Source organism: Varanus komodoensis, unplaced genomic scaffold (assembly GCF_004798865.1).
Source record: "Varanus komodoensis strain SLA01 unplaced genomic scaffold, ASM479886v1 scaffold27, whole genome shotgun sequence".
NCBI lineage: Eukaryota > Metazoa > Chordata > Lepidosauria > Squamata > Varanidae > Varanus > Varanus komodoensis.
The window spans coordinates 7569574-7587102 of record NW_025335701.1 but is presented as its reverse complement, the minus strand read 5'-3'; the positions used below and the strand labels follow the sequence as shown (position 1 = coordinate 7587102).

At 54.1% G+C, this 17529-nt stretch overlaps 1 protein-coding gene across 1 annotated transcript in view; it reads left to right on the top strand.

Moving 5' to 3' along the window:
- The window catches only part of ESRP2 (epithelial splicing regulatory protein 2), a 54179-nt gene extending 38894 nt beyond the window's left edge, over positions 1–15285 (top strand). The window contains exons 13-16 of the mRNA XM_044434136.1: positions 611–809; positions 2690–2906; positions 3173–3350; positions 14811–15285. Coding sequence (XP_044290071.1) covers positions 611–809; positions 2690–2906; positions 3173–3350; positions 14811–14969 — 753 coding nt within the window. The 3' untranslated portion in view covers positions 14970–15285. The remainder of the gene's footprint in view (positions 1–610; positions 810–2689; positions 2907–3172; positions 3351–14810) is intronic.
- The last annotated feature ends 2244 nt before the right edge of the window (positions 15286–17529 follow it).

Here is a 17529-nt window from a genome sequence, read left to right as displayed (position 1 = left end):
GTCTTTCCTGCACAAGTGCAACCACGATCTCAGCCATCTCCCCACCAGCATGATCACTCCTGTCTTCCCCCCCCAGACACCCTGTTCATGCCCGTCTCTCCCCCCAAGTGAGCTGGGATGACGGGCGCGATCGTGATTGTGCTGGGAGGGGGCGCAGGGAGATGGCTGCGATCTTTGTTGTTCTTTGTCACTTTGCTTCTTCACATTTTTCTGATTAAACAAATAGTTACGGAACGAATTAATCTTGTTTACACTGAACCTTATGGGGAAGTTTAACTTGGCTCACGACCAATTTGGGTCACGACCAGAGTCCTGGAACGGATTAAGTTCGTGAGCCAAGGTACCACTGTATTGTTTATGGCTGTTTTGTCAGGCTATAAAAGTGGCAGGAAACATGATGAAAACAGCCATGTAGTATAGAGCGAGGGGATGGGTGAAGGTGGTGGAAACCAAACAACCCAGGAACTGGCAAAACAACCTGTGGTTTGCGCAAGCATCTGCCGTTCAACAAATGGACTTACCCTGGCTAGGGCAGCGATCCATGGCGGTTGCTTATTCATCTGCAGCTTCCAATGATGTTTGAATCCCGCCCTCTGATTTGTGTCTGTAGGGGCGGCCATCTGGCGATGCTTTTATCCAAATGAAATCTTCCGACCGGGCCTTCCTTGTGGCCCAGAAGTGTCACAAGAAGATGATGAAGGACCGTTACGTGGAAGTGTTCCAGTGCTCTGGAGAGGAGATGAACTTTGTTTTAATGGGTGGAACTTTAAATCGTAGCGGCTTGTCGCCACCACCTTGCAAGTTACCCTGTGAGTCTCCAGCCCTCTAGCTCTCTCTGTTCCGCATCCGCCGTTGCAGGCTCTCCTCCATCTTGGGTTTAGCCGTGGCCTAAAACCACCCCTTTGTGGTGTGCTGGGTTGGAAAGCTGGAGCCAGAATCTGATGTGATTTGAAGGCATTTCTTAGGGCTATCAATTATTCAGATAACATAAGCTAATTAATCACCCACCTGTTGTCTACTCATTGGCTTTTAAAGGTGTATTACCAATTCAGTGTAGGTGACTTTTTAAAAAGGGAATGTTGGAAAGCCCCTTAAAAAATAGAAACAAACTGTTCCTCTTTGTTAAAAGGGAAAGGAATTTTTAGTATTTCCTTTTTCATCGTTTTCTAGACTCTTCTCTAGCCCGGTAGCCTCCAGGTGTGTTGGCCTATAAGTCCCCTCATCTCCAGCCAGCATGGACGATGTGTTGATTTGGCCCATGCCGGGCTGAGGAGGGCTGACGTCAGAGCAGGGATGCTCTTGAAAGTATTCCTTTCCCCCGATAACCAAGCTGGGAATACTCTCCGGGGCGCAGGAAGGAGGTCAGAGTCTGGGCAGGGACTGGTCCAGCGCAGAGAAGGGAATTCCTAGCAGCCCCCAGGGACTCTGCCTTGAGTTCTGGCACAGAAGAAAGAAAGGACCAAAATGGAATACATTAAAAACTGCACTCACGAGCTGTACCTGGCCGGGCCAATCTAATGCTCCAACAACACGATCTTGTGCATGTTGACTGAAAAGCCCAGGGATGCAAGACTGTGAAAGTCATCCATGGACTAAGCCCTCTTCAACGTAGTGTAGGGTATACTTCTGAGTAAAGGTGCCTAGGATTGCACAGTATGATTTCAGCTGAGAGATGTACCAGTCTAAACTGACTGAGGGTTGTGTGTCTCTGGACCGCACCTTTATGTCCATGCACTTTGCTTCTGCTGGAACACTGCACGGTCTTCTCTCCTGCTCCCTTCCCACAGTCCTCTACACATCACCTCAGCAGGCTCTGCTTGGCCACCCTTGCTCTTTGTTTTTTAATGGGAAGCTACCGAGTTCTGTAGGCCAGAGAGACTTCTCATTTAGCAGCGAGGCGGGGCTGGACTCCAGGGACAGCTTGTTGTTGGAAACGGGGCATCCCTTGGGATGAGCACTCCAACACGTCAGGATTGACTTGTAAACAGCACTGCCAATTTCCTTGTGCACGAAACCATGATATGCAAGATTTTGCTTCCCTGGGGTGGAGGTTCGCTGCGGTATGGTGGAGTGTGGGAGTTTTGCAAAGGTGGCTTAAGAACATGCATGCTACTGCAACCTGCCTTGGGTTGAGCACATGCTGCCGCCATTTTGAACACGCAGGTCACGTCCAGCGTGTGCCATGGCTTCCCAGGCTGTGCAGTTCCAGCCAGCAGGTGTTATTCGAGGGCTAAACAACCCCCAAGTCTCCGAAAGGGACTGTGGATTATGCAGAGGTTCCATAAGCCTCAAAGAACCTCCACCGGGCAGGTGCACACAACATGCCAAGCCATGTCAGCCCCGCTCAGGACTTGCGTGTTCATAATGGCGGCCGGCACGCCTCGCAGCTCCTCGTGGATTGATTTATCTTTGGTGACGTGTGCCCCATAAGGACTTGCTTATAGGAGATAGAGTCCTCCCTCTTTGAATCTTGTGCCACTGCATCATTAGCAGAGCTTAAAAAATAAATGATGCTCTGGATTCAGGATTCTGAATGGGCTAATGGGGCAATGCAAATCTCGTGGCTTCTGCTTTTTTGTTTGGGCTCTTAAACTTGTAGCCGCAGCTGGACAACAACTGGAAAAGGACAACGGTGCCGGTGAATCGGTCTCGCCTCACTGTTGAGGTTCACTCGCTGCTTTGTCCGTAGGTCTTTCTCCTCCGGCCTACGCTGCTTTCCAGACAGCGGCAGCTGCCGTGATTCCAGCCGAAGCAGCAATCTACCAGTCGCAAGCACTCCTGCCTCCGACTCGAACCCAGCAGGCTTCCGTGGTCGCTGCTGCAGCCGCCGCTGCCAATCCTGCTGTTACTTATTACCCAGCTCAGGCCGCACAGTTGTACATGAACTACACCACCTATTATCCCAGGTACTACGAAGCTTGATAGTTTTCCAGGCTGGGAACTTGTCCCTGTGGGTGGAATTGTACACCGAAGTTAGCATTTTGACCAAGATCTTGCAAGCTGTGCAGAATCGGAAAAAGTTCAGACCTGTAAAAACCCTTCTGAAAGGGTGCATGGAACTGTAATTTGAAATTGGGGCTGGAACTAAGAAAAGCGCCCTCTCTTGATTTTCCCTGCTTTTTTCCGGCCTTCACATCTCCAGGTACAACACTTGCTTCTGTTCCTCTTTCAGCCCTCCTGTGTCGCCCACCACGGTGGGGTACATCGCGGCTCCCCAAGCGGCGGTGGCAGCTGCAGCCTCCGCCTCGCACACTCCGATGCTTCCCCAGCACGCTGCTCTGGTTCGGATGCAGGGATTGCCCTATAATGCCGGAATGAAGGAAATCCTCAGCTTTTTCCAGGGATATCAGGTTGGTATTGGGCTCCTCCCTTGCCCTTTGGCCTCTTGGGAGTGGGCTGCAGTTGGCACTTTCTCTCTTACACTCGTGCTGGTTCGGTGGAAGCTGCAACAGAATGTTGCAGAGTGAGTGCTTCGGTTCAGTGGGCCTGCCGGCCGGCCTGCCACACCCCCTGGCACAGAGTGTCAGAGCGGTGGAGTGGTTAGAGCGTTGGACTGGAGCTCAGGCACGAGGATCAGGGGGTGACTTGGGCCGAGTCATCGTCCCTTTCCCTAACCTACCTCCCACAGTTTTTGCTGGAATTAAAGCAGGGAGAAGGAAGACCATGTAAGTTACCTTAGGTTCTTTGCGAGAGGGAAACGGGCAGGATATACATGGAAACAAACTAAATACAATGTATGTGGCCATCTCGGGCATTTTCTCCCTCTTCTGAGGTCCTCGAAGGTCAGTTAGACCAGTAATGTGTCATAGAGAGTCACTTCTCTGCTCCACCCCCTCCTGCACGTGGAGTGTCCCCATCCAGGCGCGCAGGAGGTGGAGAAGGCAGAAAGACGGTCTCTCTTCCCAGTTCGCCCTATTTTTCCTCTTCACCTCCCCACCTGCCCCACAGCAGCCGGCAACATCCTTTGGGCGCTGATCAGACTCTCTTCTCCTTGGGCCAGAGGGTAATTTGTGGGGAAGATGCCCCCTTAGGGGTTTTCTTTCTGAAAGATGTTTTGCTGGCATTTCTGCAAAGCTGCAAATCCAGCAGATTCGGCCATCTCGGATGTGGGTGGAGCCATTTTGCTGCATGAAGACCATGCTTAGAGAGCGGCTTTCTTCCTGGCATGCCCGCAGCCCCACTCGGACGATTTTGCAGGAAGTTGGCCGGGCTCAGCCCCTTGCGGGGCCGTGGCATGGTGGAGCCAGGCTCCCGGGCACGGCAGGAGTGGAGTGGCAGACGTCATTTCAAGCCCCCCCGCCCCCCGCCAGCAGAGCTGCAAGTGGGGGCAAATGGCTCAGCAGCACCGTCCTGGCCCGTTTGCAGTGCTCGGCATTCAGGTCCCGAAGGGGAGGCCGAGCCCCCACGTGTCTCAAAAGGGCCGTTCCTGGTGGGGGAATGTGGGCGTGGCCAGCGCAGCCACGGCGCCGCTGGGCTCTCCGTGTGCCTGTGAGTGCACGGCACGTGTGGGGCACGGGGGCGGCTTGTGTGGCACGAAAGGTGCCCCGACACACCGCCCCTGCCGCCCTGCACCATGGTAGAATCGGGTGGACGCTGGTAGGTGCACCTCCGGCACCGGGTCCTCTCCTGCCACGTCGCCCTTCCGTCGCCCCTGCGCTGAAGGAGGGCTGCCGCCAGCGCGGAAAATGGGTAGCCAGCTCCTGGTATCTTGTGCGCCTGGGATTTGGCCTGGGGGGGAAATGGTGGGGAAGCTCCGAATTTTTCCGGGGTTTTGATTTTTGAGTGGCAGGGGCCTTCCTGTCTCTTGTTTTGAGCCATCAGGTTTCGGGAGTGCTGAACTCTTCTGAGTCCTGTTTCAAAGCCCTTGGTGCCTATCCTGAAAAAGCTGTATTCTAATGCTCAGCGTTTTTTTTGGAATGGGCCCTCTTGTGGTGAGAGTTTGTATTTACTGTGCAAAGGATGCTTAGCGTAGGTAATAACACTGTTTTGATCTTTCATGCTAATAGTCCTCATCACATAATTTGTGTGCAAACTAAAGTCTTGACTGACCGTAAAATGTTGACCTTTCACACCCGCTTTTTCCAACCTAGTGTTCTCTCAGATGTTCTAGACTAGAACTCCCAGCATTCCTAATGGTTGGTTATGGTGGCTGGGGCTGATGGGAGTTGAGGTCCAAAACATGTGGAGGACAGCTGCCTCGGGAAGCCTGTTGTAAGCTCACCTTGTGGTGGGTTTTCCCATGCAAAATAAGTGCTATAAAAATCAACAGCAGGCGCCATAAATGGTTGCTCCCATAATGCAAGCCGATGTTGCTTCCTCTATATTGTTCCCCCCACCCCTTGTGCGGGGAGTGCCGACAGAAATACAGTCCCTGAGAAACAAAAAGGAAGTACCCCAAGAAGTACACTATTGTAGCAGAATTGCTTTATGGGTAATAGATTTAATTAAGCAGACCTCTTTTTATCTGGACAGGCCCTTTCGTCTCTCTCCATGTCCTTAGAGATGTGTTTTTTCTGATGCTAAGAAGGACTCCTTTTGGCCCTTTGACGTTCAGCATAGCTGCTTTATAAACAGATGTTCGTAGCCTATACTTTAAACCAGCCTTCCCCAACCCGGTGGCCTCCAGAGGCATTTGGACCACGACTCCCAGAATGCCCCTCCAGCAGGGGTTACAACGGGAAAAGAAAAGAGGCAAAGCGCAGTGCAGCCTTCCCCTGTGGATTTCTGCCTGCAGAGATTACGCTCCTGGCCTCTCTTTCCCAGGGTTGCACTGGGACACTTGACCGCTTGCTGAACTCTGGCTGGGGACGGTACTGTTTGCTTAAATCTGAATAATGCAGAGACAAAATTCAAATTTGCTTTTCTTTGAATGGTTCCACAGAAATTTCCCAACTTCTTCTTTGTGGTTTTGACCTGTTTGCTGCTTCCCCACAGCTGCTTCTGCCTGAAGCAAACTTTGGCCCAGACACCAAAAGTTAGCAATGCCTCTCTGATTTCTTGATCTAACCATTACCATAAAATTATATATATCGCATGCGCACGCGCGTGTGTGTACTGGGGGGTGGTGGTGGGGGCAAAACCAGCAAGCAACCTGATCAGAGTTAAGAGTGCTCAGCAGTGTTTACATCAGCAGTGTCTGTGGGGAGGGAGCAGAAAACTCAGCCACGGGGAGGACTGGAATGCCTTTGCGTGGACTGACAGTGTGTGCACCAGGTGCATGTGACTCGCCAGAGGGGGGCCAGCTTGTGGCCCTCCAGATGCGCTGCCAGTGGTGGGGGAGCTCACGGGAGACGTGAGGTTTTGTCCCACAAGGGGCCCACCCAGGGGGAAAAGCATCTCCCTCCTTTGTCTCTGGGTGCTTGCAGATCAGGAGGATGGGGCTTGCCATCCGCAGGGGGCGGGCTTTTTAAAAATAAAGTTGCACATCGTACGTTATGATTAAGCTGCCAAAAACATCTGCCCAACCAGCTTTTTCATCTTTCAGAATGCTAATCAATCAGTGTTGCAGCCATGTGAGAATAATTTGAACCGGCAATAGCTGATTGTTTGGTATCCAGCTTTTATTTTCTCTGTAATCTTCCTCCAAACTTCCATTCATAGACATGAATATTTGTGCATTTTCATCCTTCCTAGGTGCTCCCCACACCCTGCCCTCCCATGAGTCTGGCATCCACACCCGTCCTAAACAGTCTCCAGATCTCTCCGGCAGAGCGTTATCCTGTCCAAGAGCCTTTAAAATGAATTAATCACTCCACTTCTGTTCTCAGCCCTCCCCGCGCCACTCTGTCCACTCCAATTATCCTCCACCGTTTGTCATGCAAAGTAGCTGGTGCGGTAGAGGGAAGCACTTGGGCTGCCCTTTGGCTGCAGTTGATAAGGGGGGAGTCATTCCAGGGCATTGTCCTGACAGGCACTCTGCGCCCGCCCGTTTCGTGGCTGGGAGCCCTGGCTCTGCAGCATCAGAGACACATCTGTAGGTCAGAGCTGGCTGCCACCATTCTGGAGGCATGGAAGCTCCCCAAGCCAAGTCGGGTTGTTGCTTTTTTCAGAGCCCCTTGGCGCTGATCTCAGCCTGCTTGGCACCGATCCTGCCCTTTGCAGTGCCTGCTTTGCACTGGGGGGGCCTGGGCTCCCACACAGCACCTCAGTGCATCGTGGCACATCCAGGGCCAGCTGCAGGTCTGGAGGTGCCCAGGCCGGCCCCCCATCCCGCAGGGAGCTGGCCTCCCACAGCAGCAGCCACCACCGCTCGGCTTCTCCTCCTCTTTCCGTCGTGGCCACCCCTTGTCTGCTTGCCAGGCGGAGGCGATTCGCCGGTGGCCACAGCGGCTCCTCTTCCACCGCCTCTGTTGCCCGGGCCAGAGCAAGAGGTGGCGGAAGAAGCAGCCCTCAGCAGTGATGAGGAGCAGCCGCTCCAGGGGACTCCCATCAGGAGACCCCTGCCGGGTCTGGGCCCCTCTGCCCACCCCCAGCCTCCACCTCCCAGGCTGGGGAGAGGCTCTGCTGGGTGGGGCAGGCAGCGTTTGCCCTGACCAGCCTTTCGCTCCCACTAACCTGGGGCTCCTCAGATGTATCAGCTGCAGCTCCCGTGGCTTTCAGACCAATGGGCTGTCTCAGGAACAAGTCAAGGGGGGACGAAGGAGTCGGGGGGGGGGCTAAGTGGCCCTGGGGTGATTCATCCTGGCACCAGACAGTTCCCCCACCACTGGCCTCCTTAGCTGCGCTTGCCACTGCAGAGAAGAATTGCCACAGGCAGAGGTCGCCCTGTTGCCCAGGGCCACAGGCCAAAGAGGCCGCCATGCTAGCCTGTTCCTGCAAAAGCAGCACAGCCCGTTGTGGCACCTTAAGGCCAAAGGCAGCCTTCCCCAACCTGGCGGCCTTCAGAGGCATTTGGGCCACAACTCCCAGAATTCCCTCCCAGCAGGGACATTGACTGGGCATTCTGGGTGTTGCGGGCCCAAGGTCTGGGAGGGCTGCCTTGGAGCACCTCACATCATGATTGCCCAGGTTTGCGACATGATGGTGCCTTCCCCAGCCTTGTGCAATCACCACGGATAGCCCATCGTGATGAGCAAAAGCCCTGTTCACCATGGCTCACGTTTCCGCAGTTTGCTCCGCCAGAATGAAGTCCTATCAGGGATTTTAGCCGTCTATCTCATGCTTGCTTGGGCTGATGGGAGTTGTGATCCAGGACATAGGGAGGGTGCCTTGCTGGCAGAAGGTAGAGTCATTTCATAAGACTTCTGTTCGCCTCTAAATGGCCCCACAACTTCCTTGCGGGTGTCCAGAAAGAACGGCCGTGCCAGGATCGTGGGTGTTCCGCTTTGCAAGCAGGCGGAGCTCATCCTGCTGCTGGGCAGAGTGAGGAGGCCAGAGGCAGAATTCTCCCGAATTCCTGGGCATTCCCACCTTCCCGAGCTAGCATCTCAGTCGCGGGCTTCGGTGGGCAGAAAGACTTGCTTAGCTCCTTTTAGATCTTCCACACCATCTGGACCTTCTCTCTTCTGGAAGCTCTTTGACTTGGCTTTGTGACACTGGACTCGCCGTGAGAGTCTTGCTGCACCTTCTATGATTTTATCTTATTGTCCCGTTCATATGGGGCTCGTTCCTCGTTCTGTGCTACGCTGACCAGAGGACTGATCTTACAGCTGCCCCATATGGATCAGGCTAGGAAGGCCGTGTGGTTAGAAAGGCCCCCGGCCGCTTTTAGTCTGGTCAGCTGCCGCATGTGAACTTGGCAGCAAAACCGCAGGCTGGCCAGGTGTTCTCTTTTGCAGAGGACAGTCCTCCGTTCAAAGGGCTGCCAGGGGCCCGTCCTTTATTTTGAAGGCATCCTTCATTTGAAAGACTGTCCAGTCCAGGCCCAGCCTAGAAATTAACATGCACATTTGCATCATTGGGCGGTGACCTGCGCCAGGTGTGCTGCTCACCTGGCCAGTAGTCCACCCCATGGTGAAACGTGCTGCAATTCTCTTTCAATTGGAACAGTTACGTCTACATTTGCATCCTTGCGTTTAAATCAGCACATGCACGTTTCATGCAAACAGGCACCCCTTTTGCCCTTTTCGGTGGCACACGCTCTTTGTTTTCCTGACCTACAGGGTCAGATTTTGGTTACATTAAAAATGGACTGCAAATGCCTAACTTGCCTTAAGGGGGGGGAGTCAGAGTTACCACGGGGGAATTTTCAGGTCTTTTCCCCCACAAGCCCCTAAAATTAACAGCAATATAAAAGAGGGTCGCACTTACGGAAACGTTTGGAGCCCCGTCTTTCATATAGGGGTAGACGTTACCCATCCTTTCCTGTCCTGTAGTGACCTCCGTGTTGCGTCAGCTTACCTGCAAGGAAAGGGAGCTGGGGCTGGTCCTTCGGGGTTTCTGGCAGACCTTCATTATTTTCCTAAAGCACCACCTTGGGGGCGACTGTTGGCCCCCAGGGTCAGAGCTAGGGAATGCCGATGGAGGGAGGGGCGCACGCCTGTGTGTCCTCTCTCCTCCCACACGCCCCTTGCTAGCATGCGCATCTTTCCACAAAGCTTGCGAAGCGTAACCCCATGCCAGTCGTTGCAGCAGTTTTATCATTCTTTCGTTCGATCAATATGCCGCCCCGTTCGCCACAGGGTCCCCAGATGGCTCACAGCACAATAAAATCCATGAGGCACCATACAATATGCAGTGGCACCTCGGCTCACGAACTTAATTCGTTCCACGATTCTGATCGCAACCCGAGTTAGTTGCTAGCCAAGTCAAATTTCCCCATAAGGTTCATTGTAAATAAGGTTAATCTGTTCTTTACCATAGCTTTATGTTATACATAAAGGACGGCAAATAAAAGTTTTAAATAAATAAGCATGCGTTTTTTTTAAACCACAGAAGTGCAGTATGAGCCACGTCCCCAGGCTGCAGGCCAAGCCACAGCCACCTCACGGAGCCCGGAGGCAGAGGCGGCGGGAAGAGGCAAGGGGCACCCCGCTCAGCCGGCCACAGCCCCGTCCCCCGCCCCCCCACCGCCCTCCTCACGGCCCCCTCCCAGCCGGGGGGGGCCGCCCCCTGCCCGGCTCCCCGCCTCCCACTCCTGCTCCCCATCCCGGAGCCTGCGAGGGGACCTGCCTCCGGCTCGGAAGCGGCAGCTGTGAGGAGCCAGGAAGGCCTCGGCTGAGGCACACGCGCCCTCGTGCGTCCCCTTCATGGAGGGTGGGGAGGAGGTTACCGTTTGGCGTGCTCGTGTGGGGAAGACGGCTGCCATCGCGACCGCGTTCATGCAGGAACATGGCCGTGATCATGATTGTTACCCAGTGTGGAGCTGGCGAACTGAGGCAAAATTTTTTCGAAATTTCTGTTCACGACCTGATTTGGTTGTCAAGTGGGGCGTTCGTGAACCGAGGTACCACTGAACCCTTTTCAAGGATGCAGCTGCATATTAAAATTCAATTCAGATGTAAGGGCAGGGATTTCCACTAAAGAAAAAGCTCATTTTGTCGGTCATTTGAAAGTCCTCTGTTCTGTAGTGCCTTTTGCAGGAAAGTGAGCTGGGGGGGGCGGGGGGCAGAACGCCATGGGCCCGCTGTTGGTTTTGCACCAGGGAACCCAAGCCCTGGACTGAGCTCCGGGATCAGCCAGTGGGGTTTGCAGTCTTTTGTATGCCGGCGTTCCATCCTGGGCTTGGGGGCAGGAGCGATTTCCCAGTGGAAAGAGGGGGCTTTTGCCTGGAGCTTGGCAACTCCATTGAAAGGGAGGCTGGATGCCAGCACATTGAATGCAGCTCACCTGCCCCCAGATGCAGCCGGCCCCTCCAGGTGAAAGGCTCAGGTGGCAGGTGAAGATGGGGCAGGGCAGGAGCTCTCCGGCTCTGTTGGCCGCCGCTTTCCCGTCCCGCTTGCGAGTGCTGGTCTGTGTGGCTGGCTGACGGAAGATGACGCCCCTTCTCTCGCTTGTACTGTAGTACGCGCCTGACGACTACAACAACCTCATTCCACTCAACGACCAAGCAAGGAGTGTGTTACAAGCACCGAAAGACTGGGTTTGTTTGTAAGTGCTTGTAACCTCCAGTGAAGGTAAGCTCGGCCTGGCAGAAGTGCAGCCCTTGATCGGTGGTGATCGGAAACAATTCTGCGGGAAATGATTTCTTCCTTGCATCCCCTTCCTAGCCCGCGGTGGGGTCTCTGCCCACTAACATTTGCTTGCTTTGGTGCCTTGCATGAATCAACTAACCCAGTGGCGGTTTTGATGATTACGATGGGGCGGCCAGGCCCTCGGGCAGGGGCTGCTTGGCTCCTTGGAAACTGCTCTTGTTCGAAATGATGGTGGTTCGTATTGATTATTGTCTGACAAATCCATTTCCAAGAATTCTGCGTCTGTTGCTGGACACGGAGCAGCAGCAGCAACAACACACTCTGTGTGGAGGCGAGGAAGGCAGAGCGATGGTGGTCGTGTTCCCATGAGCCATGCCCTGCGATTGCATGTGGAACATGGTGGGAACCTTCAGCCTGCGGGCCTCCTGTGGCCTGCGGAGGCTTGGCCTCCCTCCTTGGCCCCACCAGCTCCATCGTCAAATGGAGACTGTGGCCCGGAGGCTGCTACTGGGATGGCAAGAGGGATCCCACTGCTCTGCTGATCCTACACTGGAGAAGAGGAGGAGGTTTCTGTTCCTCGGCATCCCCCGCATGCCCAGCAGGTGGTGGGAGCCGTTTCTGGGCAGAAGGGTCCGTGGGAGAAGCTCTGGGCGGCACCTGGGCTGAGGGTCTTCACGCACGCTGAGGCCTGGGGCCAAAATGCAGACTGCAGGGGGGCCAAAGCTGGGGATGCAGCCTGGCCCGGGAGTGCACAGGGAGGGGCGACATGACTGGCCAGCCCTCTCCCCGCTGACTCCGGCCCCTTTCTCCGATGCAAAGGATGGTTGTGGCCTGTCGGTGATGGGTCCCCTCTCAGCACAGAGGCAGAGGCAGAGGCTGAGGTAACCTCGGACCAGGCAGCCAGCGCTGCGGCCAGGATCTGTGGAACGCGTGGCCCCGAAGGCGCCAGCCCGGATGACCCCACGGCTGTGACGGTGCCAAGGACAGAGAGCGGCTGGAGGCGGGAGGAGCGTGTTGCTGCCGCCTCCGTGGCTGATGGAGCATCGCTCAGTGGTCCCTCTTCAGCCAGAGCTGGAGGCCCGGCATCACGCGTGGGCTGACTGGCTCTTCCTGAGAAATGCACCACTTGGCTCCTGCTTCTCTGCCTTAATTCGGGCATTGCTCCAAGGGAGTGATTTTAATTTTCATCCCGATTTTCTTTTCTTTCTTTTAAACCCACCTTCCCCAACCTGGTAGCCTTCGGAGGCATTTGGACCACAGCTCGCCAGACTTCCCATCCAGCCGTTGACGGGGAATTCTGGGTGTCGCGGTCCAAGTGTCTGGAAGGCCCAAGGTTGGGGAAAGCGGTTTTAAACAAACAAGCATCTTCTGTCCCAGGCTATGAGAAATGTAGTGCTAGGGGAATTCATATGAAAGCAAACACGGGACTGAGCAAACCAAGTGCCACAGCTCTCCAGTGCAGCCTTTCCTTCTCGATCTGGCAATTGAGCCGGCAGAGAAATGGGATGCGGGTCGGGAAGCAGCAGGCTGAGGGGTGCCAACCTTGGCGCCCAGAGTCTGTAAGGCCTTTCCCTGGCCAGGGCAGAACCATCTCCTTGGTGCGGGGCTGGACTCCCCACACTCCTGCTGCCCCCTGTGAGGAGGAGCACATGGCCGGAGGAAGTGGTTTGGCAGTGGCGGCAGCTTGACTGGCCCAGTCCAGACACAGCCTGGCCTGTGCCAACGAGAACGTGACCCAAGAGGTGCCCAGGAAGTGTCTCGGCGTGGATCCGCTGCCGAGGCTTCTCCTCGCATCGGGCAGAGCGGACCTAGGCAAGGAGATGGACCTGTCCGAATTCACAGCCCTACATGAGTGTCCTCGGCAGCAGAGCCCCCTGTAATGACCACACAGGCTGCAACGCAGGGGTTTTGATCCTGTGGGGGACCGCATGCACCCTTGCAGGGTGCTCTTGCTCTTTGTTTTGGTATCCCCGCCCCCCCCCCCCCAAGTAGCCATGCACCTTAACCTGGATCCCCCATTCAGCTCCCCACCTCTGCACGTGCGAACAGATTCCCGCACCCCTAGAAGCAGCCATGGTGTAGACACATCTGCTGCTCCAGGGGGGTGCATGGAAGAGAGCCGGGGGCACGCTCTGCACAGTGGAGAGACATGTCCCTCGAGCAAGAGCCCGGCTGTAACACTAACTCTGAAGTCACGTCTTTACAGGGCCATGTGGCGGGGCTCTGCCTTTTTGGCTGGCTTAAAATCGTTCGGAGGCCGTCATTAAGGGTGAGGCCCCCCAAAGTGGCATACAAAAAACAACCCAGCCATGCAAAACCGTGAAGTCCAACGCTCCAAGCACAAACCAGCTCTGCATGCAAGCGGCTTTCGGGGGCCGCTTTCCACATGGTCGAACAACCCCTGCGCACTGCAGAGTTCTGTGGGGCTGTTGGCCCACGATGGGTGGGGAACATGGGTCCTCTTGCAGTTGGTGGACTGGAACTCCCATCAGCCCTGGCCTGCTGTACAGGGTTGATAGGTGTTACAGTCCAAGAACTTCTGGAGTGCCCCACATTCCCCCATCCCTGCTCAGGATGGGGGCACAGTACAATGTGGGGTGTCTGGCCGGCCCCTAATGCCTCTGTGGCCCCCGCTTGAGCTGAGCTTTGCAGGGGAGGCTCCATCTCTGGGCAAGCTGCTTCTCAGGGGCCCTGGGGTGCTGTCCTGAGCAGTCCCCCTGCATGTCCCTAAGCTCCCCGGAGCCGGCTCAGTCAGGGACTTACGGAGTGGCTTCCTCTATTTTGCGCTCCTTTTTGTGTGCGTGTGTCTCTGTAAATGAGGGATTTCACCTTACTTGGGACTAGAGTCTTGCAGAATGTGGCTGTAATTGGCTCTTGCAGCATGGCTCTTGAATGAGATCTGAATCTGGCAGGCGGTTCTAGCTGACCTTGGGCTAGGTGCCTCCCCCCAGCCTCAGTTCTGCCGTCTGTAGAATGGGAAGAAGCAACACTGCATGGCTAACACCTGCGGTGATTTACAGAGGAGCGCTTCTCCAGGCATTGGCATGCCCGATCTTTAACCCAATTGAAAACGCATCCATGGGAGAAACGTGGGTTGGTTTTTTCTAGAGCCCACCCCCCTTCCCTTCTGTTAGAAAATGTACTCAGGAAGGCATGCCTAATTCTTGTTTTTAGCCCAGGGAAGGAGGCTTGTGCCAAGAGTCAAAAATGCTGCACCTGGAAAGGGATTTGCCAGCTTCCACAAGCTGCGTGCCGGGATTTTAATATTCTGCGCGGTCTCAGGTTGGCTGCCCCACGAAACTTCCCTGGGAGATGCCACAGCTTGGAGTCAGTTGTTCCCAGCCTGGTGTCCTCCATATGTATTGGAATACAACCCCTACCATCCCCAGCCAGCATGGGCAAGGCTGCGAGAGAGCATGACCTTAGCATGCCGAAGGGGTCAGGCCCAGCTGCTCTTCACCAGGTGGCCTCTGGGAGAGCGAGAGGGGCGTTAAGGCAGCTTGGTCAGGGACCTTAGACCTTTTGTCCCAGATCCCCTTTCCTCCACAGCTGAGCCAGTCCTGGGCTGGGCTTTAGGGTCTCAGCGCGAGTGCCGGGAAGACGTGGAGCCCGTGGGAAGCCGGGCCGCTGGCGGCGGCGGTGCACAGTCGTGTCGGGACTGGCTCTGGGTCGGGCTTCTTCCCTTGGCTTGGCCCTGCTTGCCCGGCGACATCTTAACCGTCTGCTCCACCCTTGCAGCTTCACGCAGACGCCGTCCTCCCGCTTTACAACTTCAGCGGCCAGCCGAGCGGCGAAGCCCTGGTCACTTTTCCCAGCCTGGACTCCGCCAAGAAGGCCGTGGCCGAGAGAAGCGGGTGCCTCCTCGGAAGCCACTGCGTGCAGCTGTGCCTTATCTAGCAGCCCTGAGAACAAGCCCCTCCAAACTAGCGCCTGCCGAGAACCGCTGTGCCTGCCCTCTGCCCGGCGCCTTCCTGGGCGGCTGCGGGAGGGCCGTGACGTTGCCTCCAAGCGGCTTCACGGGGCGATGGGAGGACGCCCCTGCACACCCCGTGCTTGAGTCTCACAAGCGTCGCCATGGCAACCACACCCCATTACTTTGGAATAATCTACAGCGCTGCTGCAGCTGTAGCCACTGGCTTAATGTTCTTTAAAACGCTTTACATAACTATTTTGAGAGAAAAATCTGAATTTCATTTTGAACCCGAGCTTGCCAAATATGTGCCTTGTTTTGGTTGGGTGGGAGGGGAGGGGGGGGAAGCGAATGCCCTTCTTTAAAAGAAGGCCTTATACAAAGCATGGCTTCCTGGAATGGGACATTGCCAATCATGCTGTAGGTGTTTTTATTCCCTTTCAGTAGCCAAAGAGCCGGTTGGGAAGCTACGTCTAAATGAAATCACAGAAGAAGCTTTTCCTTTTTTAAATGCGAGCATTTTCTGGGCACGGGTACAACACAAATAAGTAAATAATATAAAGCCATATCTGTCTTACATTCAAGCTGCCAATCCATAAACCAAACAAAGAAACTGAGAACTTTCAAAATCCCACTAGGATGAGAATGGCACATAAACATTGAGGACTAGTAAATTATATATTTTTGTTTTATTTAAGCATCATAGCTCTCAGATACCCTATCCAATTTTGCTCTTCTTTATGTGCATGCCATTTGTTTACACTATACTTTATTTGTATATTACGAAGCAACAGAAGTTGAAATCTAAGCCTAATTAATGCATGTCTCTTTTTTATGTATGTATATATATACATGTTCAAAGGATATAGTTTTATGTTGCATAGTCTGTGCTGAAACATTTACTGTAGAAGCACTACATGATTTTAGTTTTTCTGTGCCTTGATCAGGACTTTCTCAAAATGTGCAATAACAGCAGAGAAAACTGGAAGCGGCCTGTTTGGAAAGAGGCTCTGAAATGCCTGTCTACACAGAGAATGTTTGTTTGTTTTTGCAAAATGTTCGACTCCTGAGTAGTACTGAAAAGGGAATCAAACTCTCTCCCCTCCCAAATGAATGCTGTATGCTTCTTTATATAGTAACAAATAAAATGAGCTTGCAGAAACCATGCTGGCTTGCTTGAACTCAGTAGCATCTCTGGAGCGGAACTTCGCTGCAGGGGCGTCTGCTGAAGAGCGGGTGTGACATGATTGGCCACGGAGCTTCCCTGAAGCCAGCAAGCAAAGCATCGCTCCGTCGGGGCTGAGAAACTGCTCCGTGAAGCATAAAGTCCCAGATCAAACGATCAAACTGTCCTTCGAGCATGAACTCCCTGAATGCCCCCATCTTCACCGCATCAACCCCAGCTTTGCATGTGAAGGACCAGGCCGACTTTACCAGGTTGTTTGTAGGAATATGCATGACATGCCTTTGAACATTCCAAACCAGAAAAATAAATTTGAGAAATATTGGCGATATGGGATTCTGGCTCGGGGTTTGATGGAAGAACCCCTTCCATCTCTGTTCTTCAGATTAGCAGGACCTCCATCACCTGCTTACTGAACAAACTGGGTTTTTTTAGTCAGCTTTTCATTCTACTTGTGACAAGCTACACTGGCATCTGCTTGCTTTAACAAATGCACTTTAAAGCAAATGTCTACTTGTGTTAATGTTGCTAGTCGCGAAGTTGCACCCGACCCATCGTGACCCTGTGGACAACATTCCTCCAGGCTCTCCTGTCCTCCACCATCCCCTGGAGTCCACCTAAGCCCACACCCTCTGCCCCAGTGACTCCATCCAGCCACCGCATTCTCTGCCGTCCCCTTCTTCTCTTGCCATCTATTGTTCCCAGCATTGGGCTCTTCTCCAGGGAGTCCTTCCTTCTCATTAGGTGGCCAAAGTATTTGAGTTTCATCTTCAGGATCTGGCCTTCTAAAGAGCAGTCAGGGTTGATCTCCTCTAGGACTGACCGGTTTGATCGCCTTGCAGTCCAAGGGACTCGCAGGAGTCTCCTCCAGCACCACAATTCAAAATTAGTTCAAATCCCCACACACAGATGTGAAAAACTGAGCTGCAAATTCTGCCTGAAAATGACTTCCGTGGATGCTTTGGTACTGACAGCGCCACTCAGAAAGCAGGCTGGGTTGTACTCAAAGCAACTTTGGGGCATCAGCCTGCCTATGCCCCCCTCCCCATATATACTTGGGTCAAAATATGGCAATCAGCAGGAAAATCATTCTCCTTGAAGCAGTCTGTGGTAGGGTAGGAAGATGTTCACCTGCGCTACAGTTTCAAGGGCTATCCCATGCGATGCTCATGGGCCAGAGGAAGGGAGATCAGCCGAGGCCTTGGACGTGCCATGAACAGGTACGTGGCTGGACAGCCAGCCGAAGGAATGACTGAGTAAGTCTTCCTCGCCACGGTGAGATGACTTGCACTGCGCTCTACAGTCCAGGAGTTGCTTTGGCATTTGTACCACTACATAAAGAATCAGCAGATGCTAATTCTGTG